The 25,196-nt window shown below is 34.0% G+C and overlaps 1 protein-coding gene across 1 annotated transcript in view; it reads right to left on the bottom strand.

Annotated features, from left to right (window-relative positions):
• Nucleotides 1-913: 913 nt before the first annotated feature.
• Nucleotides 914-25,196, bottom strand: part of GBE1 (1,4-alpha-glucan branching enzyme 1) — a 271,477-nt gene continuing 247,194 nt past the window's right edge. Inside the window, exons 15-16 of the mRNA XM_043990842.1 lie at nucleotides 10,254-10,371; nucleotides 914-3,077 (exon numbers count right to left, since the gene is read on the bottom strand). Coding sequence (XP_043846777.1) covers nucleotides 3,021-3,077; nucleotides 10,254-10,371 — 175 coding nt within the window. The 3' untranslated portion in view covers nucleotides 914-3,020. The remainder of the gene's footprint in view (nucleotides 3,078-10,253; nucleotides 10,372-25,196) is intronic.

Consider the following 25,196-nt stretch of genomic DNA (forward strand, 5'->3'; position numbering starts at 1 on the left):
TGTATCGCATAACACTAGGTACGTTCCTGATGTGTGACATATGTTGCCTTGTCATTGGTAATGGGGTTTGATGGAATCAGAAAAACACACATGTGAACCAATATTCCTTCACTCTTACAGAAAGTTGAGTTGATTGTGGGTTAATAGTTATTTTTAAGGACTTGAGAAGAGGTTATATAATTTATGCTAGGGAAAAGACAGATACATTACTATTATTGGAAAACAGTAGGGCAAATACACACAAAAAATCTAAAATTTGTAGGACTTGAGGGAAATGGGGAAGAAATGTGGACTGCTAAAATCTTTTAAGTGTCAAGAGAAGAAGGCATTCTTAAGAAAAATGTTTACATTTAATTCAATGTTGTAAGAGCAATTATAAACTGCCAGGTTTTCTGAATTGGGCCAACACCTTGTTTTTCTGAACAGGTATAGATGATGAAGTATATTGCATTCATTTTTGAATGTTATTTTTTGGAGATGGTAATCTGTAATTAGCATTTACATGCTATTCAATATTCTTTTCCTTCATAAAAACATAAAGGTCAATGTATTGCCTTTTTGACCACTCATCTTGTTTATAAAAACATAAAACAAAAACACTCCTGTTTTGAAAACATGTATTGGAAAAGAATCACACTAAGACATTATTTTTGATATGTAATTAAACCATTACTTGTTACTTATTACTGACAAAATAAGCAAAAGAAGAGAATTATTAAAAGCTGAAAGAGTAAGAATATGCCATTTTCTCTTGTGCTTATTGGAAATGTTTAGCAACTAAAAAGAATGAGGATTTTTTTACTAGATGATTCAGATGTACAAAAGCATCCAGAAAAAAGTGTTTAGACATAAAACATTAAAATGCTTTGCAAAGGTTTGTAATAGAGACAGATAAATAACTACACCATTCTTATTTTAAACTCTTAATATTCTGTTTATTTGCATATATTTTTATTTTTCCTACGTAGCAGCATACTTTATTGTTCCTCTAGCACAAAAATGTGACAAAGGCAATTACTTTACATTATTTTATGGAATCCTGTAATGTAAACCAGTGAAATCTAAAGAATACGTTTGGGAAATCAATCAATATAACGAAAATATAGCACATAATTACACTGGTGATTTTGACCTTGACACAAAAGGTCATAATTTTCAAAATAATAATTCCATATCTATAACAATCCAAAATAACTATTCTATATTCCATATTAAAATTGCTACCATGATATGGAAATGGCCTAGTTAACACTTTTGTGGATAATGAAAACTAAGGTAGAGTAATACAAACTGTAATACTTAACAATGTAATGGTGTCTTCATCTTCAATAGTTATAGTCCACGGATTATGACAGTCCTAAGATATTCCTAAACCCCTTTTAGTGGGAAATGCATCACAAAAGACTTTCCATCTCATGTTTCCCAGCATTTAAAATTATCACACAGTACCTTTCAATCTTTCACATATAGTCAAATTATTATCCTAATTAAGGCTAAAAAGAAAGAAATTAAATTTAGAAATCTAAAATAAATCTTACATTTCCATACAGTCATTCTATGCTTTACAAAAGAAAACTTATTATATGCAAGATAATGCAAAAGTTTGTTAGTAGAAAACAAATTGTATTATACGTCTTTTCCATTAAAAATAAGAATTGTGGGGTGCTTAGATGACACATTGTATGGCAATGGCCCTGGAACTCGGAGGACCTGAGTTCAGATCTGTCCTCAGACACATGACATTTACTAGCTGTGTGATCCTGGGCAAGTCACTTAACCCTGATTGTCTTGCAAAAAAAAAAAAAAAAAGGAATATAGGCTATGTAAATCACAAGTGTTTCAGGACAAAACAAAAAACAAATTAAAAAAGAAACAATGCTAATATGTGGTTAAAATGTACCTTATGAGGTATGCAAAGAATTGGTAATAATAAAGAAAACCATGGACACATTGACCATGGCATGAAGGGACTGAAATCTGTCCACGGATCACACTGTAGCCCATATTTTGAATTACTGAAGAAGCAGCAATATTTTTTTAAACTAGGTATAAATTAAATATCTTTTTAAAGGAGGACTAATTATGTCAATGGAAGATTAATCCAATGAGGCAAAGAATAGTATTATAGTACCATATAAAGCTTAAAGAGTTAATGTCACTTTCAAAGATCACTGATATTATAACAATAAGAATATCTTGAGCATAAGAGCTATTTAATAAAATTCTATTGTTAGTAGCTCATGCTACAAAATGAATATATTTTGATATCAAGTAGGTTAAAATGTATGATAAATTAATTCCTTATAATAATAGATTAAGACAAATCTGAGTGAAATTATTTGGACAATATTATTTACTAATAGAAAAAGAAAATGTTTTCTGAAATGTTGCAATTATTATAATAAGGCTCAGGAAAACAGAATAGGATACAAGAATGCTATGTGAAGGAGAGTAAATAAAATAAAACTGTTATGTGAAATCATATGTAACTGGCTTTAAAATAAAACCTATTATGTTATCTTTGGAAAAACCCTTAACTTTATTATAAAATCACCAGTATAACAACCAAGATAGCTTCTCACTCACTGCATTCTTTGCCAAGTATCCAAGGAGAAACTGAAGACTATTTGTTTAATTACAAAATTCTGCTTATGCATTACATTAAGAAAATAGCCTGTAATGAATAAATCAAATCTCAAAGAAAAAAAGGATGAAAGTACATTTTACTTTCATAAAATGTAAAACAGAACTTGAGAATACTAGCCACTTAAAGATTTGAAAATATAATATGAGAACACTAGAAATGCAAAGATAATTTTTTCTCTATACTTGTGATTTATATGGCCCTGGAAAAGGAATTTTAAAAGAAAATTTGATATTTATGTGTACATACCAGTATTCAATTCCCAATATTTTTCGCCACACATTTTTTAAAAGCTTACAAAATAAAAGCCCTCTGATACTAAATACAGGAACATAAAACAAGGATCTGCATCCAATGCAAGCAAATTCTATCTTCTTTAGTTTGGCATATCCATATTTTGAAGCACAAGACCCACTCTGCTTGGAATGTATACCTAATTTTTGAAAGAAAAAAAGTCATTAGTCTTATCAGTACATTTCATGAAAACCATTAAATAAATGTGAGGGTTTTGCACTATAGACTGCTAGAAATAAGTTTGATGGCATGACTCAAACTGCTATTTCCCTAAGGCAATTAATCCTTATGAATCATATTCAAAATCTTAGAGTCAGAATAATCTAAACTGTATACAGTACTTTTGCAGTCTTTGGTCTAATGTTAATAACAGCATTTTAAAACAATTACCACTAGAGGGCTCTGTATGATTTACAATTGTCAGCATTGAGACTCCTGAGAACAAGTAGGTATACAGACTGAACGGTGTTAAATGACAAACTCTTATCATTTTAAACTACGGAATTACAATTATATTTTGAATTAAAGCTTGTGTAAGGCTTATGATGTCATTTTTGTTCTAGTAAATAGAAGTAATGTGACAAAGCAATGTTTTGCAACTACTTATGAAAGTGTTTGCTATTGACTTTTTTTTCCTTTGAAGAGTAAGAGCTTAATGACTGCAATCAAAGGAATCCTAAGAGGAACAGACCTTTAACTCCAGGTGGTATGCCTTAAAACCATTTTTCTAATTAGTCACAAACATCTATTTCATGGATTCACCTTATAAAGATAGGAAATTTTAATCAACACACAAGCATTTCATATAAAATTCTCTATCATTTTTTTCCTAAAATGGCATTTATGTAATTAAGCAAGTGGTTTTGTTGTTGTTGTTCAAGTTGTGTCCATTTGGGGTTTTCTTAGCAAAGATGCTGAAGTGTTTTGCCATTTCCTTCTCCAGTTCATTTTACAGATGGAGAAACTAAGACAAATAGGGTAAAGTGACTTGCCCAAGGTCACACAGCTAAGTAAGCTGCATTTGAACTCAGGTTTTCCTGACTCAAGGTCCAGAGCTCAATCCACTGAGTCACCTAGCTACTAAGTGATATGAACTGCTTAATGGACCTTTATGCTACTACTGAAATTTTTATTATTAGTATTATTTTTTTGCCTGGACCTGTGATTTCCTTGGCACTCTAACAGCCCATCAGTTTAGATTAGCAACACTTCAGCATTTTAAAGACTCTTAGAGAACTGCCTGGGGGCACTGAGAGGCTATGTCCTGCTTAGAATTATAATAGCCAGTATGTCTCCAGAGGCAAGATAGAAGTCCAGGTCTTTCTGACTGAGGTAAATTCTACCAATCAATTCTCTCCATTACTTAATATGTAAAAATATGTTTATTTATTTAAAATACAAACAGTTAAGCTAACAAAGGAAAGAAAACTGACTTCACTATGGGAAATATCTATGTTTAAACCCTTGTTTTGCCCTAATTTTTTGGTTTTCCTAAAGTTCTCCTAATTTCAGCATGTGAGAGAGCTTGACTGATAGCATAAAAGTCTTTCATAATCTGGAACCAGAAGGTAAGATAAAAAGATAAAAAGCAAACATGGATTTAGGAAGGAAAAAAAAAAGGAAAATAAGAGAGGAACTAAAATGACCCAACTGATTCCACAGAATTGATGATGAAGAATGGATTCTGGACACAGGTGATGGACTCAAGATGTCGAAAAGGGCATACATGCATTTTTAGACAAAGGAAATAAGGGAATTTGTTTTGTTTCACTGGGTGTTAGAGGGTGTCAAATAGGGATAAATTATCAGCAACAAAATTAGAAAATTAAAAGAATGAAGAGAGGCATTGAGACATCTTTCTTTAAAAAGTAGAGCTAAAAGAACAGTATGAAAGCCAGAAAACAACACATACTTAAAAAAAATTGCAAGGTGTATATAACAGAGATCTGCAGTTTAATGTATCATCTTTTTCTTTCCTACTATGGATATGGAAATGCTCATGTTATTTGATCTTCTTCTTTTGTGTGTGTGTGTGTGTGTGTGTGTGTGTGTGTGTGTGTGTGTGTGTGTGTCAGTTGGGGTTAAGTGACTTGCCCAGGGTAACACAACTAGTAAGTGTTAAGTGTCTGAGGCCAGATTTGAACTCAGGTCCTTCTGAATCCAGGGTTGGTGCTCTATCCACTGCACCACCTAGCTACCCCTTGATCTTCTTTTAAGTTCAGAAAAAGCATTTAAAAAAGAAAAAGAAAAAGCCCAGTAATACAAGCTGTTTGTTTTTTTAAAAAAGAGAACAGCTGATTTGTACAATGACATTGTGGTATATTCACAAAACACAATATTTTCCCCTAAAATTTTTGTGATACAGAGCTCCTAACAGCTCATGTCCTTGAAAGGGGCAATAAGAAATAGTTGATTTGAATATCTGGTACTGTTAGGACTAAAACAAACAGGTTTCAAACTAGTAGATTTGGGGAAAATATGCGTATTAAACATTTTAAATTGTCATATAATAATTGCTACCTAATTTTCAATTAAAGTCAAGCATTTAAAAAAGTTATCAAAATTTGAAAACCTTTTAAAAAATACCAGCATCTGGGGCAGCTAGGTGGCGCAGTGGATAAAGCACTGGCCTTGGATTCAGGAGGACCTGAGTTCAAATTTGACCTCAGACACTTGACACTTACTAGCTGTGTGACTCTGGGCAAGTCACTTAACCCTCATTGCCCCACCAAAAAAAAAAAAAAATACCAGCATCAACTTTCCAATTCCATGTCAAAGTTGAAAATGAGCTATTAAGAAAGCTAAAAAAATTATAACCTGGTTTTTAGTATTGAATTTATTGAAACTCTAGATACATTTTTGCCAAATTTTATTTTGCTAATAGTTTTTTAAAAGTTAAGATTTTAATGATTTGTGCTTTTCTAATTTTTTCTTCTAATTTTATGCCTCCTATATATGTATACTTTCATCTAATTTAGAATATTAAACATGAAACAATCTGAATAAATTTTAAAGTATTTGATTACTATTTTTTATTTTTAAAGGATCTTCAAAAAATATTCTCCAATGTCAGGGTTGTTGTTGCTGTTTCCTTTTTTTTTTTTTAAAACATATAGAACTTTAACACCAAGTCATAAAAATTAAACAACTATGCCAAGCGGTTTATCAAAAAGATAATTGTACTGCAGTCTATTTGAGAGTCCCCAAGCCTCCAAATGTGAAATGGGAATAATTAACTGACCAAACAGTTACTGGCAATGGGTCTAAATAGCAAAGTAATTAATGATAATCCTTTTACTTTGCTTACATTTTCACTGTACAGGACTCATGTTATTCACTATAGCAATGAAGCAACTATCTACTTAGGAAAATTTTGAACTCATTTATCTGTGTTCCCATTTCTGTCAGGGATTTTACATTTCTAAGCTAAAATTATGCTCCTATGCTATGTTCATGTTAAGTGGGAGAGGAGAATTCTCCCTAGCACATTGGTTCCCAGTTGCATTTCAGCAACTGAAGCTCAAAGAAATGAGCCTACTAAAAAGTACTGCCCCTTTTCCCCCCCACAAGATTAAGAAGCAGTTCTGCATCACTTTTTTTTTTTTAACCTTCCACAGGACATTCTGATCATAGCTAATATGACCTCAGTGAGAGTATATAATATAAATTGGGTCCCTTGGCTTCACATTTTTGACCAATGGAAAAAACAATCTACAGCTTTTAACCTGCTGATGCTGCAGCATGGAAGGCTATTTTAAGAATTCTGCAAGCTCTGTTTGTTGCTATCTTTGAAAACACAGATTTGAAACTTATTCAGCAGATCCCATGGATTATTGAGCTTGCAAATTAAATTCTTAGCAAATATATACTAGTTAGGATAGCCATAAATGTCACAGGAGTAGAAAGGTACATTTGGTCTTTTTCACTACTGTTTCACAGACACAGTAGAATTCCTTTAGAATGCCTGGCATCAGGAGGAAACAGCCCCTACTTTACTGACAGCACAAGTCTGATAAAAACAGTATGAGGTTGTTATACTCAAGTGATATAATTGGGTCCACAGCAGAGCTAAAACTGTGTAATGATGAATTTCATTACTAGAGGATTCAGCTACCTTGTGTATGAAAAGAAAAGTTATTTCTGAAGTCATATCGCTCCTTCTATCTGTTCCTTTAGTATATCTGGCAAGAAGTAATTGTACTTTCTTGGACTTTCAGTATTTTCTTGGTTCATTTGTACTCTCTTATTTCAACCCTACCACCTGTGATCTTCCCATCTGGAGTCTAGTTATTTAAATGAGCAATTCCCTACACAACACATGGTCACAGAGAACAAAATAAAAGGGAGCTCTGTTTTGTCCTACTTGTCCTTATGATGTAGTATCTCTCTTACTGTAACACAACCCTATATGATATATACTCTTTTCCAGCTGCTGCATTCAGATGCTGCACATTCCATGTTTGCTGAATGAGTTAAATTAATGCTGGGAAAAAATAATTTGGTTGTTACTTTTGTTAACTGCTTATTTTGTTTCAACTAGGTGCAAAGATCTTTTGGTAATACGAGGAACAAAGAATGCTCTAATACTTTCTGGCTATGAAAATAAGCTTTAGGGTCACACAAATAGTTATCCATAATCACTAGGAAGGCTGGCATTATAAAACTCTTGCTGTTTCTAATGACTCTGAATTCTCTTTCCCACTTGAAAAAGAGGCTATACAGCAAATGCTGCTAGATGTATACATCTGAAATTGCTCCTATGAGTGATTCTTAGCTCTTCACTGCTCCGTCTACTTGTGAAGTGACCAATTTCTTTCTACCTCTGTCTCTAAGTTTAGATGACAATTTGATCAGTCTTACTTAATAGTAGATGCTTAATAAATTCTTGTTGAATAAATGACTTTATCATTTAATTTTCATTTAGTTCTGCTACCACGACAACTATTATCTCCCCTCAGGGACATTCCAAGATCTGGAGCTCAAGAGCCTTGGGAAAAGCAATACTCTGAAGACCATAAACCTAGTTTCCAGCCAGCAAACCAAATCAAGGAAATTAACACTTGTGTAGACACTGCTTTTGCAAGGGGTGTGTACTCCACTTCCTCAGCAGCCATAGCTTCTTAAGATTGAGACAAGTAGGGGCAGCTAGGTATCTCAGTGGATAAAGCACTGGCCCTGGATTCAAGAGGAACTGAGTTCAAATTTGCCCTCAGACACGTGACCCTGGGCAAGTCACTTACCCTAATTGCCCCTCAAAAAAAAAAAAGAAAAGGGAAAAAAAAAGATTGAGAAAAGAAAGTTCTCATCACTAAAACACAGTCAGATGGTTCAAAATCAGAAATGGATTAACATTAAAGAAACAAATACCATCTATTTTGTCTCTGAACCTTAAGGATTTTGAGCCCTTTGCACCTTTTTTTTTTTTGAGACTGACTTGGAGTTGAAACCTATACTTGTCTTCCCCTATTAGAATGTGAGCTCCTTGAAAGAAGATGCTCTCTTGCTTTTTTGCATGTGTCCCTAGCACTTAATATACTATTTTTACACATACTATGTCCTTAATAAATATTTTTAATTTATTCATTCAATGAATTGACTTTTCTTCCTGTTAAATTCTAACATACAGTTAATGTACTTTATAAGATTTCATGAGATTAAAACCTAAAAGATAAAAGAATGAAATTATTTAAAAAGAAAAAGCTCCAAACACTCTAATTTTACTGTCAACTTAACAAACCTGAGTTCTTAACCTGAAGTCCACAGACACCAAAGGCTGTGTGTATAGATTTAGGGTGTCCCCAACCTTGGATGCTTTATAAGTCTGTAAGTGTGGGGATTTTAGACAAGAACTCTAAATATTAAAGTTCTCTGGATTAGTAGTTAGTTATCCATGTAGTTTTTAACTTGTGTGGAAATTCTATGCTTTTATGATGTAGATTTGGCTGTAATTGTACAGTATCTGGTCCATAATTCCTTTCTTTTGAGGTTTTGTGATTGAAGAGGTTTGAGGAAAGTGACTATTTTTTTTGCCATCTTACTGGACATATCCTATTTTTACTTTTAGCTGAGTGTGTTTTCCAACAGTTTCTGTCAAACCAGGATCTGACAGAATGTAGCCTCTTTGAGAATAGGGATTGTTTCATTTTTGTCTTCGTATTCTTGGCCCTTACAACAGAACTTTTTGATTAATTTTTTTGATTGCAGTTTTGAGGCCATCTTGACATCCTATAGCATATATGCTTTCCCCAGAATCTAACCTCACTCATTATTAATAATCTCATCTTTTTTCATTGTTACTGCCTAGGCAAGATTACCTTTCTCTGCAATATAATAGGAAACATACCAGCAACACTAGTGATTTGGGGTGAATTACAGAATGCAGCAGGTAGAGTATAGGAATGTCACTGAAAGTTTTCATACCCGTTTTCAATTAATTCCTGCTGAGAATCCTTAGTCCCATGTCTTTCAGTAATGTGAATTAGATTTAAGAAATTGTAAGGGCTCATGTAAATTAAATTCTTATAAATCATAAGACTGCCACACTATTATTAACCATGGAAGTGAAATAACTCTGTAAACCAAGACCTGTCATAGTTTAATCAATAAAGACAAGCAGATGCTTTCCCACTAAGCATCTGTGTTCTTGATTCAAAAAAAAAAAAAAAGATGAATCATAGCAGTCAGCTAAGATGAGCAGAAAATATTGAGATAAGGATTTGAGTGCAGAGCTAGACTCCGAGTAAAACTGTAAATTATTCCAAATGCAGAAATTTCCCAAATCTCTGATTTCATCTCAGAAGTTTATCATAATTATTTTAGTGCTTCCTAAACCACAGAACACTTGAAATACTTTACCCATGGAAAAAGGTGATTCTGGGAAATTGTGGAGCAAAATAGAGGAAATAAAGTCCATAGAGACACTTAAAAACTACTCATGTAATAAAGATTTTGACAAGTAATTTCACATTTTACAAAGAAAAATAGTACTAGCATAAACATTTTCATAGGGGGCTCATTTATATTACATGGAACATCAGGGTCCAAAGAACTTTAAAACAAGATCACAAGGCCTGGTTTGTGATTATGAGTGATAAGGACAGCAACACAAAACAGAACTTATTCACATGCTTTAATATTTTGCTTTCTAGGCTCTTCATGTTAAGGAAATATCATGCCTGAACTGGACTAAAATTTCAATTTGTTAAATGTAAAAAAATATAGCTCTTTATTGTTATGACTAATATTAGCATCACCTTAAAGATTCAAGAACCTCCTGAAGACAGAAAGAAAATATTTTTTTGGAAATAATACTTACCATAAGAGAACAGGGACGGCCATTATGTCCAAAAGACTCAGAAAAGAAATCTGTATTATGGTCCAGTCTCTGATGTCCTCCATATTTCTCTTCATCAGTATCCAGAACAATTTTGAATTTATAATATACATTAAGGAATTCAAATTAATTTTTGTTTTTTTGTTTTTTTTAAATTAATTTTAATAAGATCTCATAAAATGTTATTAAAATATATACCATAGCTGGTATTTTCTCCATTCTTCTGAGGTGGTTTGGCAAAATGAAAACAAGAACTTAATTCAAAACCACTTCTGAAACTAATATAAAACCATATACACATTATCTAACTTTTTTCAACCTCATTCTTCTTATATGCAGAATAGATAAAATACTGGTAGTAGATACCTTAAAAGGCTGATGTGAGGATCAAATGAAATATCAATGTCAACTATTATTGATCTTAATTAAAATAATCTGAACTGTACTAAGGTTGGAAGATACAAAGAAAGAAACAAAACATTCCCTTGCCTTCAAGAAGCCTGTATTCTACCCATTTCTAGTAGAACAATATAATTTGATTTCTCAAAGAATTCAACAGCTGTATTATATACACATACTTTTTATAACAGGTACTGATATACATTCATTATGTTCAAAACTTAAGAATACATGTATGATTATGTAAAAGATGATCATATTTGTCACGCTTGCTGCTTCAGGGAGGGGGGAGGGGAGTGAAGGAAGGAGGAATGAAAGGTGGAACCCAAAACTGTAAATAAAAATGTTTGTTACATTAAAAAGGGCTAAATTATAGCAAAAAACCTCAAAACTTAAGAATAGTACTCAAACACAAAAACAACAAATTAAAAGGCTATTTTATATGCCTTCTTTGCCAAAGTACTTGTAAGAGTCATTTTTTATTTTCTTAATTCAAATGGAGATAACTGAACAGTATAAAAAGAGCACTAGATATGAAGTCAGAGAATTTAGGTTTGACTCTTGGCTTTCCTATGTAACCATGTCCAAGTGAAAATTTTTCTGGTTCTCAGTTTCCTCATTTGTAAAATGATGGAGTTATTTCAGATGATCTATGAGGTCCTTTCTAGCTCTAAATATATGATCATAAATATATGTATATAAAATGACCACTCCCTTTCATATCTAGTATGCTAAGTTCTGGGCACACCTGGATATTCTCTTATAGCTAAGGAAAAAGAAAAGTCAGTCATATAGACATATATCTTGAGGTAGTTTTACTGAAGTCAACTATCAATCAGATTGATAATGATAATGACAAATGAGTTAAAAACAAACAACACAAAGGCTATTAAAAGATGGATTAGACACAAGTATCCTGTTATCACTAAATGATGTCATATGGTTTCCCCACAGTAGAGGTGTAGATCTGTGTAGCCACCCCGCCACACCCCATACCACCATCACACACAGGGAAATACAGTGAGTAAAGCATGTCTGACTGAATGAAAGGAGCTGTGAAAACGAGAGTTTAGCTTCTGCCCTTCACTCCCACATCAAAAGCTACTTCTATCAAACCTCTTATGGAATGATAGGGTATTCAGTATCTGTAATACTACAGTATTTGTGAACACTAAAATAAGGGATTAGCTATGAGATTACTAATTTAGGTTATAGGGATTATTATCTGAGAAAATTAAGGCATTGTTTAACACAAGGACAAATGTATGGGTAGGGTTGGTTAATTTATTTACTAAACTTTCCTTCACTGAAAGTAAGTCTTAAAAAACTCTATCAATCACAGGCATTAGACTTTGACATCTATTTTATTGAGTCATAACAGAAAGTTTGTTAGAGGTTGCTGAAGGATTTCATCATATTCTCTGGGTCTTGCATAAAAATACCGAGATGGCTGAAATGGGAGACCAGAAACTGGAGTAAAGGTGGTATTTCAAGTAAAACTCCTAAAAAGGAACAGCTGGGGGTGGAGCAGAGGGAAGGAAGGAGAGGGCTCAGCTTCAGACTTGCATCTCTCCTCTGCCCTCTCCTCCTGGTTAATTTAGCTAGAGGAGGATCTTTTGAGCTGCAAAGTATCTGCAGGATTTTAGACTTCCTATTTTCCCATCAGTGTCCTGGTGTTGTCTTTAGATGAAATAAGGAACTAAGGGCAGACTGGAAATAGATTCAAAGCTTTACATGAAGCCAGTAAAGAAACTACACTGCTTAATGGGGACTTCCTGAGCAGCCAATGAATGGGAGAAAAGAACTTTTTAGCAACTGGGAATTGTGAATGCCACATATGCGTCTTGTGTCCACTTTCCCCTGGATTCTGTATGTACTTCTAGAAATATGTGCCAGACACTTTGGGGTGGAGAAATGTGTTGTACTAACTATTGTGACTCTGCTACCTTATCGGTAGCAAAGCTGGTTGACAAAATTGATTCTCAAATGATAATCTTTGTCCATTTAATTGTAAATTCCTTGAGGGCAGGAACCATCTTCTTATTCTCATTTGTGTACCCAGCACTTAGCATAGTACCTGACACATAATAGACTTAATAAATGTTTGCTGAATTTAATTGGGTCCTCCACGTCAGGGTCAGATTTAGGTGTTTGTGAAAGGAGACTTTTTCCCCCAAATCTATTGCTCTTCTAAACATTCTAATTATCATTGTAAGCAACCTCATCCTTCCAGTCACCCAGATTCACAATCTAGTGCCTGGAACATAGTAGGCTCTTAATAAAAGTTTACTGATTGATTGATTGGCTTGACACCTCACACTTATTCACCCATCAGTTGCCAAATCTTGTCATTTCTACCTCCATAACAAGTTTCCTTTGCTGTGTCTGGACTATTGCAATAATCTTCTATTTGGTCTTTCTCTCTTTCAATCCAATCCATCCCCCACAAAGCTACCCAATTAATTTTTCCTAAATATCAGGTCTGATCATGTCATCCTTCTTTCCTCTTCCATGATATAATAAGTCTAGAGGGGGCAGCTAGGTGGCGCAGTGGATAAAGTGCTGGTCCTGGATTCAGGAGTACCTGAGTTCAAATCCAGCCTCAGACACTTGACACTTACTAGCTGTGTGACCCTGGGCAAGTCACTTAACCCTCATTGCCCTGCAGAAAAACAAAAAAACAAAAACAAAAAAAGAAGTCTAGAGTCCATCATACACAAAAGATTAAGAATTACAGGTGTGCATCAAAATGGGAAAAAAAGGTACTAGGAATAAGAAGTGTTGAGTGGAAAGGCAAGATAAAGAAGAGAGGGAAAACAGAGAGAAATGGAAGAGAAATAAGGTAATCAAAAGAAGAGTTGGCTAGAGTGGAGAAACAAGCACAAGGATTTAAAATTATTTTATACCCACTGCCTCCCCCAACACAATTTCTTTCTGGTAGGATATGAATCTCCATTATTGTGAAATGCTACCTATTTCTACTATAAATTAATCAACACATTTATTAAGCAACTGCATTGAGTAAGGAACTATGATAGTCCATGGGGATATGAAGACAAAATTTAAATGATCCCTGACCTTAAACAGCATGAATGTGTGTGTGGTTCCTCTGCCCAAAAACAAAACAAAACAAAACAAAACAAAACAAGACAAAACATATGTATATAGAACTTTTGGTACCAAGATATCAGAATGAGGAAGGAACCCCCTTGGAGTCCTCCCAAATTCCCCTGCAAAAAACTTGAAAACTGCCTCATAACTGATTTAGGAACTGGGAAGCAGTTTCCTAGCACAGCAGGAAAGATCTGTCTCACAGGGATGAGAGGGGAGCAAGGTCTGAGGGCAGCAGCCGCTAGCCTTATAACAAAGGGCCTGCCACAAGGCTCCAAGCCTGAGGCAATCCATGAGCAAGGCCCTGCTCTCCTGAAAGCCAGCAGACCCCTAGGCACCCCTTGCTGCACCACAACAAGGTCCCACTCCAGGAGCCTCAACCCCAGGACAGGCTGCCAGTCTGGCTTTATCCCACTGAAGACCAATAATGAATCAATGCCCCTGGGCCCAACTAATAGGATGGTTCCTTCCTCAAAACCTGCTGGCCGAGAAGCCCTGTTTCCATCACAACCCAGCAACAAGGCATGGCCATACTCCTGGGGCATACCAAGGCCAGGCAACAGGGTGACCCTGTTTCCATAGCAACTCGGCAGCAAGACCCTGAGCCCTAGCACAAGAAGTTTGGGTCAGTGCAAGACCAGAGCCCAACTCTCATGTAAAAATATCAAGTCATAAAGCAAGCAGAAAAAAAAATGAGCAAAAACCAAAAAAAATAATAACTTGACCACAGAAAGTTACTATGATGACAGGGAAGCTCAAGGCACAAACTTAGATGAGGACAACTGTCAAAATGGCTACATAAAAAAACCTCAAAAGTAAAACATAATTAGGTTTCAGGTGAAAAAAGAACTGAAAGAGCTTAAAAAGATTTTTAAAAGCAAATTAAAGAAGTATAAGAAAAACTGGAAAAAGAAGTGAGAGTAATGCAAGAGGATCATAAAAAAAATGAATGACTAACATGGAAAAAAATTATACAAAAATTCACCAAAGAAAATAACTCCTTAAAAAATAGAATTGGTGAAGGATACAAAATAAACCTACACAAATCACGAGCATTTCTGTATATTGCCAACAAAGTCCAGCAACAAGAGACAGAAAGAGAAATTCCATTTAAAAGAATTGTAGACAATATAAAATACTTGCGAGTCTACCTGCCAAGACAAATCCAGGAACTATGTGAAAACACTATAAAACACTTGTCACACAAATAAAGTCAGATCTAAACAATTGGAAAAATATTAATTTCTCATGGGTAGGCTGAGCCAATATAATAAAAACGACAATTCTACCTAAATCAACTTATTCTGTGTCTTACCAATCAAACTATCAAAAACATCTTTTATAGAGCTAGAAAAAAAATAACAAAATTTATCTGGAAGATATTAAGATATTATGGGAATCAATTTTTTAAAAATTTGAAAAAGGGGCAGCTAGGTGGCACAGTGGATAAAGCACCGGCCCTGGATTCAGGAGTACCTGAGTTCAAATCCGGCCTCAGACACTTGACACTTACTAGCTGTGTGACCCTGGGCACATCACTTAACCCCCATTGCCCTGCAAAAAAAAAAAAAAAAATTTGAAAAAAGGTACTCTAGCCATACCAGATCTTGAACTGTGTAATAGAGTGGTAATTATCAAAGCAATGTGGTACTGGCTAAGAAATAGTGTGGTGGGTCAGTGGAGTAGATTAGGTACACATTACATTATAGTAAACGACCATAGTAATCTAGTATATGATAAAACCCAAGATCTAAGCTTTTGGCACAAAAACTCATTATTTCACAAAAACTGCTGGGAAAACTGGAAAACAATATGATAGGAACTAGGTACAGACCAATATCTGGTCAAAATGGATGCATGATTTACACATAAAGGGTGATATCATAATTAAAATTAAGAGAGCACAGAATAGATTATCTATCATGTTTTGGGGTATGGGAAAAATTTAGGACCAAAGAAAATACAAAGAGCATCACAAAATGTAAAATAGATAATTTTGATTATATAAAATTAAAAAGCCTTTGCACAAAAACCCCCAATTCAACCAACATTATAAGAAAAGCAGAAAACTAGGAAAAAAAATTTGCAACAACTATCTTTGATTAAGGCCTCATTTCTCAAATATATAGGGAACTGAGTCAAATTGTAAAAATACAAGTCATTCCCCAATTGAGAAATGGTCAAAGGATATGAACAGTTTTCATAAGAAATGAAAGCTATCTATAGCCATATAAAAATGCTCTAAATCAATGTTGATTAGAGAAATGCAAATTAAAACAACTTCAAGGTACCATCTCACACCTATCAGATTGACTACTATGACAAGAAAGGAAAATGATAAATGTTTGAAGGGATGTGGGAGAACTGGGATGCTAATCTACTGGTGGTGGAACTGTGAACTGATTCAACCCTTTTGGAGAACAATTTGGAACTATGCCCAAAAGACTATAAAACTGTGCATACCCTTTGATCCAGTAATACCACTGCTAGGTCTTTAGGTCTATAGGTCTACATCCCAAAGACATTAAAAAAAGGGGAAAGGACCTATTTGTACAAAAAGTTTATAGCAGCTCTTTCTCTGGTGGATAAGAATTGGAAATTCAGAGTATGCACATCAATTGAGGAATAGCTAAACAAGCTGTGGTATATGATTGTAATGGAATATTATTATGGTATAAGAAACTACATGCAGGATGACTTTAGAAAACAGCAAAGACTTAGGTGAACCTATGCAAAGTGAAGTGAATAGAACCAGGAGAACATTGAACACAGTAACTGCAATATTGTATGATGAACTGTGAATGCCTTACCTAATCTCAGCTATAGAAGGATCCAAGACGATCTCAAAGGACTTATGATGAAGCATGAGAAAGAACTCATGCTTCATGGAGAACTCGCCTCCAGAGAAAGAACTGAAGCTATCTGAATACAGACTGAAGCATGCTATTTTTTTCTTGCTTTCATTTTTAAAATTTGATCTTCTTTACAAAATGAATAATATGGAAATGTTTTACATGATTGCACATGTATAAACTATATCAGATTGCTTAATGTCTCAGGGAAGGGGGACCAGAATGAGGGATGGATAGAATGTGAAACTCAAAACCTTAAAAAAATGTGGGTGGGAAATAATAAAATCACAAAAATATGAAATATTATAAAATATCAATATGATAAATAGAAAGCAAATTGGGAGACCTGGGGAATCAGAAAAAGTATGTAAGAGGCGGTACTTGTTGTCTTAAATTTCAACCTCCATATTTTGGGGAAAACAGAACACAGGAAAAATGAGAGAAGCTTCTTTATACTGATTTACAAAGAAAAGAGATCAAATTAAGTAAGATTGACCTGGGTATCTTTTTAAAATACTATGATTTACATTTTTTTTAAATTCAGAAGACTAACAAGCATTCACTATTTCTATTAGCAGGTTTCAGTAAATGGTAAGTTTGTAGCAGTATTTAGTGATCTATGTCCTTAAACAGGAATCATGGAAACACCATGTTCTGCAAGAGGCCTGCACTAATAAGATTAAAAGGAAGAGAAGTCATGAAGGTTCTTAAATTCAATGGCTCTTCAAATGCTTCAAAAGCTGCTGTGTTTGCTCAGCCTCTTGATAAAGTGCTTGCGCAAAGAATAAGGATTTTGATGTAAGAAGAAGTGCTATCATTTATATCATTTGACACAACTTATTTTATTCTACTTGATGAAGCTAAAGAACTCTATTATAAGGTAAAATTCAGATTTCAAAGCAAGTACTAAAAAGTTTAAAAATGATTAAATAATCATCAAGTTGGTTAAAAGCAAATTATTTTTCTTTTGAGATCTAATTCTTTAATGATTACATTCTGTGAGGAAAATGGAGTCTAATAAATCTTGGGAATGATCTCTGTATTTGGGTTCTATTATGATTTTTGAGGTGATGGAAACAATTTACTTGTTTTCGATTTCTTTGGAGGGATGATTAACAGTGATAAATTTCTTTTTTTCTAGGAGAACAGTACTGGGAGGGGAGGGCTGCTGCTGTACCCTGCCCCTTCAAGAAGGTGATCTGAATATATCCATCTATTAAACTCCAGAGTGTAGACCATGTGCTTGGCTCCTTTGTGTCATGTGCTTTTCACTCAGTAGTATTATAGGGGAAAATAAAAATCAATCAGTAAGCTGACTGTCTGGAAAGTAAGCCTGGCTGGCTCTATCCACAGAACTCAGATGGACTGATACCATTTTAATGACAGGGGGATAGGACAGGATGAGATGTTCTTATCTGTAGGGTCAGGAGTAAATGGATACTGCCAGCTGATAGAGAATCATGATAGCCATGATAGCCCTGAGGAAAAATAGCTAACCTGAATAGTTTAGGAAGGTTAAATATTACCTTCTCCGGAATGATTTTCTTTTGTTCTCACATCTACTTATCTTACCTTGACATATAATTTCTAAATTTGTACATTCTTTTATAAATAACCTTTATAATTCTTTAAAACACACTTTTATTGACTCAAGTATGGATATAAGGAAAGAGGGAACAGATGCCAGTATCAGTCATCCCCTTATAATGAAAGTAGAAAGACAGGGGAAAGGCATTTGGGTCTGCATGTATTTAAATATAGGAAAGCCAAGAAGGCTCAGGAGCGCAGGTGCTTTGAGCTGGAATTCACAGATCAAGGAAATAAAGAAATCAATCAGTCAATAAGCACTTATTAAGTGCTTACTCTGTGGTAGTAACTCTGTCAAGCCTCTGCCAAGCAAAAACAGAACTAGCCTTCAAAGCAACATACATATAAACAGGGGGATTCAATATGAATACAGAGTAGAAGGAAAATAGAGGGGATGGCACAAGAAGCTAAAGGGACTCATTACATTAGATCGGTCTTGAAGAAACCAGGGATTCCTAGAGACAAAGGTGAGGAAGAAGAGCATTGGAAAGAGGCAGGACAAAGAAAAGATCTGTAAATGAGAGACGGAATGGCATGTTTGAGGGAAAGTAAGTAGGTCAATATGACTGAATTGTTAAGTGCTTAGAAGAACATATGATGCCTGGAAAAACAGGGCAGTTAGGTTATGAAGAATTTTAAGTTTCAAACAGATGAGCTTATATCTGATCCCAGATGGAACATGGAGTCACTGAGTCAAACACTCAGTTTACTGAGTATATATGGTAGGAAAATCACTTTGGCATTGATATGAAAAATGGTTTGGAATGGGGAGGATCTTAAGGCAGGAAGACTGATTAGAAAATAAGTGATGAGGGTCTACACTAGGATGTATATAAGAGATGATGTGGCACTAGAAATGACAGAATTTGCAAACTGATGGGATATATGTGGTGAAGGAGAGTGAAGAATCCAGGAATGGATGATAATTCTGCCTTTAACAGTAATATGGTGTGTAATTTAAGATTCTAAATGTGGATTCTAATCTGTTCCCCCAGTTTTGGGGAAACTGACTAAAATCACTGATAAAACGAGTTTAGGTTTTTAAGGGTTTATTGGAAAATAGAAAGAAAAAGATTGAGAACAGAATTCCAACAGCCTGGCATTCCTATCTTTCCTCAAATTTCCTGTGAAGTCCTCTGCTGCCACCCCCATCAAAGTCAGGAACCCAAAAGCCCAAGAGCTCTCCGTGCAGGCTCCCTCTCCTCCTTCCTGTCTCCTCCCAGAAAATAGGAGGCTCCTCAAGTTGATTGGCTGGTAGCCTTGATAGACAGCACCCATGAGCAAACGTCATTTCCTGACGCCAAGGAAAAGCCACAATGCCTCTGAGGCATTTTCCTCATGGTGGAGCTTTCCCACAGCAAGTCTCCAGTAGGTGGCATCATTCCAATCATTACAATAGACATATATATGGAAGAGGCACGGATTTTTTTGGGAAGGACAAGGAACTCTCTTTTTTGGACATGCTAATATTGAGATGTCTGTGGGCATCCAATTCAAAATGTTCCATAGGTATTGTTAATGTGGAACTAGAGGTAAGGTGAGAGACTATGATTGAACATAAAAATTTGGAAACCATCAGCATAGAGAGAATAAATGAACTCATGGGAATTGATGAGAGAGCCTAATTGGACACTCACAGTTAGTTCCAATATATGGATGAAGATCCAGGAAATGAGACTCAGGGTGGTCAGAGAGGTAGGAGTTAAACCAAGAGTGAACAATGTCATAAAAACCTAGAGAATATGTTCACATTTCCCCCATTTTTAAAAACTTTCATCACATCCTAGCAGTTAAACTTCTTGGAAAATGCCTTTCATTCTCTAATTTGACTCCTTACCTCATCATGGAAATGAAAGTACTATCTCCCAAGTTGCTAATTATTTCTTGTTATATCTAACATCTATTTGTCAATCCTAATCCTTCTTAATCACTCCTCAGCATATAACACTATTGACCATCTCCTCCTGGTTCTCTTTTTGCTGGAAACAGGGAAGGAACTTGTTGATAAGGAAGAGACTGAAAATTAGGGAAGGGAGGGGAGATGATGCTGGGGGCCGGTAAAGGGATTACTTTAGGCAAGAAGAACTAACTCTTCATCTGAAACTTGAGTAAATAAGGAAATGTGGGATAAAGAGAAAAGAGAGCTTTTAGCAAATAACCTCATTATTTCAGGAAAGTATGAAGCAAGTTCCTCAGTTGAGAGGATGAGGGAAAGAGGTGTTATGGGAGGCTTAAAGAGAAAAGAGACTAGTAGTTAACTTCAAAAAAATTAGTGAAGTTAAAAACTAGGAACTGAAAGGCAAGTGGAATTCTTCCAAGACAAAATATGCACCAGGAAACTGGTGCAGCTTGGTAAGGTCTGTGGCTCAGGGATGAATATTTCATGGATTCTACACGTATATCTACATAATTGTGATAATTTCTTAGGATGGAAGGAAACCTTAGGAGAAAAGATAAAGAATGAATGGAAAAAAATTGTTGAGGAAAAGATTCAATGACTTCACTATATATTTTCTGGGTAACTATATTTAAGAATAAGAAATGAAATGCTTTTTTGTGGTAGCAAAGAACTGGCAACTGAGAAAGTGCCCATAATTAGGGAATGGCTGAACAAATCAGTTTATGAATGTGATGGAATACTATTTTTCTGTAAGAAATGATGAAGTGGATGGGCTCAAAGAAACCTGGGAATACTTGTATTAACTGATACAAAGTGAAATGAGAAGAACTAGGAAAGCAATTTATATAATATGGTATAGACAATTTGGAAAGAGTTAGAAATTCTGCATGCTACTGACTTCCAGATAGAGAAGTGATGGACTCAGGAGTGTAATGGATATGACCAATGTGGGAATTTATTTTGCTTGACTTTACATGTTTTTTAACAGCTTGTGTTTTTCTTGCTCTCTCAATGGGTAAAGGAGGAAATAAGGAGAAAGAAAATATGGACGTGAATTTTTTTTTTAAAGAAAAAAAGTAGTAGTATAAAACTTGGGGGTATTTAATATGCATTTGATAATATATAAATGAACTTTAGGCAAGGAAGCTTTGGAGACTATATGGTCAAAGAGAATCCTTTCTTTTTTTTACATTACCTAACATTTTATTTATTACTAATAAGAATCCACAAAACCTTATGTTATAGCTATACACTGCCCTCAAAAAGGTCTGTCCTTTTATTGTATAAATATGTCTAAATTATCCTTGCTTATTGTCATGATCTACAGAGAGAACTATAAACAATGACTTTTAGTTGCTCTCTTTGGTCGCTTTCCAAACTTAGTCCCAGCAAAGACTTCTGATAAGCTGCTGTATATTTATGAATGCTGGCGGAATGTCTCCCATAAGCATTTCACTCCGCTTCTATGATCTACAGTATACATTAAATTTAATAAAATTCATCAATGGTGTCTAAATCTTTAACATATTTAATGATTCTTTAAAAACTATTTACAGCAATGTGATGCTTATAACTAAATTAATTTTAGTAAAAAAATTTAAATTTGTTAATCCAGCTTTTAAAAAAATCTCTATTTTTATATTTCTAAAATAAGAGGAACACTTAAGAAATTTAAATTTTATGGTGTATGTAATGAAAATATTATATTTCCTGAGAATAATGTGGCATTTTAAAATGTGTTGTTTGCATAAAAACTTTTTTAATTGAAAGCTGCATCTTTATGCTAGAGCTATATGAAAATTAAGTTTGTGAATGCTATATTCATTAAAACTTTAAATGACAACTACACATTTTAATTAAGTATAGAACAAAAATATTCTTCCATTATAGTCAAGGAGAACCTTGTTTAATCTTAGAATAGGCTTAGACTATTAGCCCTGATTGCAGACTGAAATAAACCCTGATTCCTGCTAACTTGATGTCATGACTATACATTTTTAGAATAAGTGTAATGTAGGAAAGACAAGGAACCAGTGAAACCTAAAAGATAGTAACATCAAATGTAGACACTTGTAGTCATATACTACAGTAATTAATGGATTGCAGTGGTGTGAGTGTGTGTGTGCATGTGTGCATGCACCCACATGCACAAATAACTAGTTAACTATTTGACATGTTTAAAGGGCAAATTCCACTAAATAATAACAAATCACAAATGATAAAAGATTTGCAATGTTATTTTATTTTGAAAATAGGGAAATAAAGTTTTAATCAATATCTCTATCTGACATAGGAGTTTTTGTTTGGCCCAATTGGCTACAAAATTTTAACTGCCCCAATATAAACCACTTGATTATGATTTCTCAAATATTATCAAAGAAACAAAGAAATTTCTACTTCTGATTTTACTTAATTTTGCTGCTGCACAAACATCTAAAAGAATTCTAAGATACTGGAGTCAAACAATCAAATTATGATAGGAAGTTCTAAATTTTAAAAAGCATAATTGATATGAGGTTATTTATAATGTCTCATTTTTCTTGTTAGTCATCAAAGAAGACCAGAATAATTCCATCAATAAAAAACAAATAGAATATTATACAATTGTTCTGGAATGAGTATTTTCCTTCTCCACAACCTTACTAAAACATTACCTACACATTCTTTATTAATTCAGATTAGATTTAGGTTCCAGTAAAGCATTATTTGATCCCTTCTTCATATAAATAACTCCTACCTAGCAGTGTTCATCTAAGTCAAAAGGATAACTGAAGAAAAATGAAAAGAAAAGCAGAAAAAAGTTCGAGTATAAACAGAATAAATTATAAGTAATAAAAAATCATTGCCTATGCCAGGACATGACAACTAAGCAGGATCAGAAAAACCTTGGATTTATAAGACCTATTGGATTTTTTTTCCCATTGTATTTTTATTTATATATTTATTTTGACCATTTCATCATTTAGTGTCCTTGTTTCCTTTTCCTCTCTGGTTATCTTTGTTGCTGACAAGATTCTAATCATTTCTAATAGTATATTTAAACATGTATGTATTTTATAGTCAACTGAATAGCAACTTCAGCTTTTTCAAGGACAAATGCTATACAAGTCTATCCAAAAAGACCCAAAACAATGTAACCAGACATTTCTCAATCCTCTGGGTGAGACCCTGAATCTTTAATATTTTTCTAAAGTTTTTTGGTTTTCATTTCTTTTAAGTTTAAAACTCTTTTTTGCTATTAAATAGTGTTAGGTGCCAGATTTGGTATTTTCTTCTTTTCTTTAGAGAATGATCTCTGGAGTTAGTTTTTTGTTATATTACAAGTATAACTTCTTACTCAATCTGTCTTGTAGTCTGTGCTTTTAAAAAATAACTTCGGGGGCAGCTAGGTGGCGCAGTGGATAGAGCACTGGCCCTGGATTCAGGAGTACCTGAGTTCAAATACGACCTCAGACATTTGACCCTTACTAGCTGTGTAACCCTGGGCAAGTCACTTAACCCCCATTGCCCCGCAAAAAAACAAAAAACAATGAACAAACAAAAAAACTTCTCTCTTCTTTATTAAAAAACCAATGCAATATTCAAACATCTTAATGTCTTAGCTAAAGAAGTACTTTCCTCTTGCTACCAGAGTTTAGCTAGATGATTATAAACTCAGGAGCAAAGTATTTTAGATAAATCTCAACTGAAGAAAATTAAAAACTTATAAAAAGCAAAAGAAGGAATTTCATTCCTTCATAAATTCAAATAACTCTCCTTATAAATTCATATACTTATTTTTCTTTCTTCTCTTAAACAGTATTTGGTAATGGAAGACGACATAAGAAGATTATGTTTATCAGTGGCTTTTGCTCAGATTTATTAATGACAATACAAAATATGACTGTTAATTATTTTAAAACTTAAAGCTTAATTGATTTAGTTTTGAAATAAGGTTAATCTTTACCTTTCTTAAAATTTATTTTAAAAAAATTCTACCTATCTCAATTTTAATAAATGCCTCCACACTTAACTTTTTAAATAAAGGAGACAGTGATTCACTGTCACAGTACCATTATTTGCTACCAAATTACCATGGAGAACAACAGAGCTGGCCCTAGGCAAAATTCTTAAGCAGACAAACTTTTTTATTCACTGTAACTCATGGTGGGTACAACATAGTACCTCACTTCCTTCCTCTGGGTACCACCTCACTGACTTTTTCTTAACATTCTTCTTCCTCCATAGATCTTGCCCGTAGTTAACTGCTTATATGAATCTAATCAGATTCATAAATTGGGATTCTCAGAATTATCTAAATTTAACTCCAAAGATTTAAAATGACAATCAGAATCTGAGGTTTTTTACATATATGGTGACAGTATATTGGATAGATACATAAAAATCTCCCAGAAGTATCTAGATTTATTATATAAGTAAAATTAGATTAATACTGAAATTGCAATTGCTTTAAAACTTATTCTGTAAGAAATGTAATTTTGAATGCCCCAAACTCTGGCATTTTAAAATGGGAAAAAAGAAATTAGGGAAAGAATAATGCTATGTCTTAATGATGTCAAAACTTTGGTCTAAATCACTCTATGTCAAGTATGTAGGATGAATGGATTTTAAAAATAAAATCAAATATTTTGACAGCGTGTGGATATAATAAAATTGTTATAAATTTCTACTTACGTGTAAACTTTAATTTCTTTTCATAGAATTTTCACAAATATCCTGCTCTTCCTAAAAAAAAAAATGAGCTGCATTTATACTATCTTTGTACCACAGATATTATGAAAACTCTTTGAGGACCTGGAAATTAACAGTTAGGTCAAGTAGGGTAAATAGGTAACTTCTTTATTATATATTTGGAATTATCATACATTACTATAGCTATGTGGTCTCAGGGAAATCCCTTCACCAAATAGGGACCTCATTTTCTTCATCTGTAAAATGAGGGAGCTGGGACAGATAATTTCTAAGGTTATTTCTAGACTGAAATCTATAAAACCATGAACCACTCAACTGATGTTATGTGCAGTCATGTTGGCTCTGTCTTTTGTCACTCCCATATACAATCAGTTGCCCTGTCTT

This window comes from Dromiciops gliroides, chromosome 3, assembly GCF_019393635.1.
Source record: "Dromiciops gliroides isolate mDroGli1 chromosome 3, mDroGli1.pri, whole genome shotgun sequence".
NCBI lineage: Eukaryota > Metazoa > Chordata > Mammalia > Microbiotheria > Microbiotheriidae > Dromiciops > Dromiciops gliroides.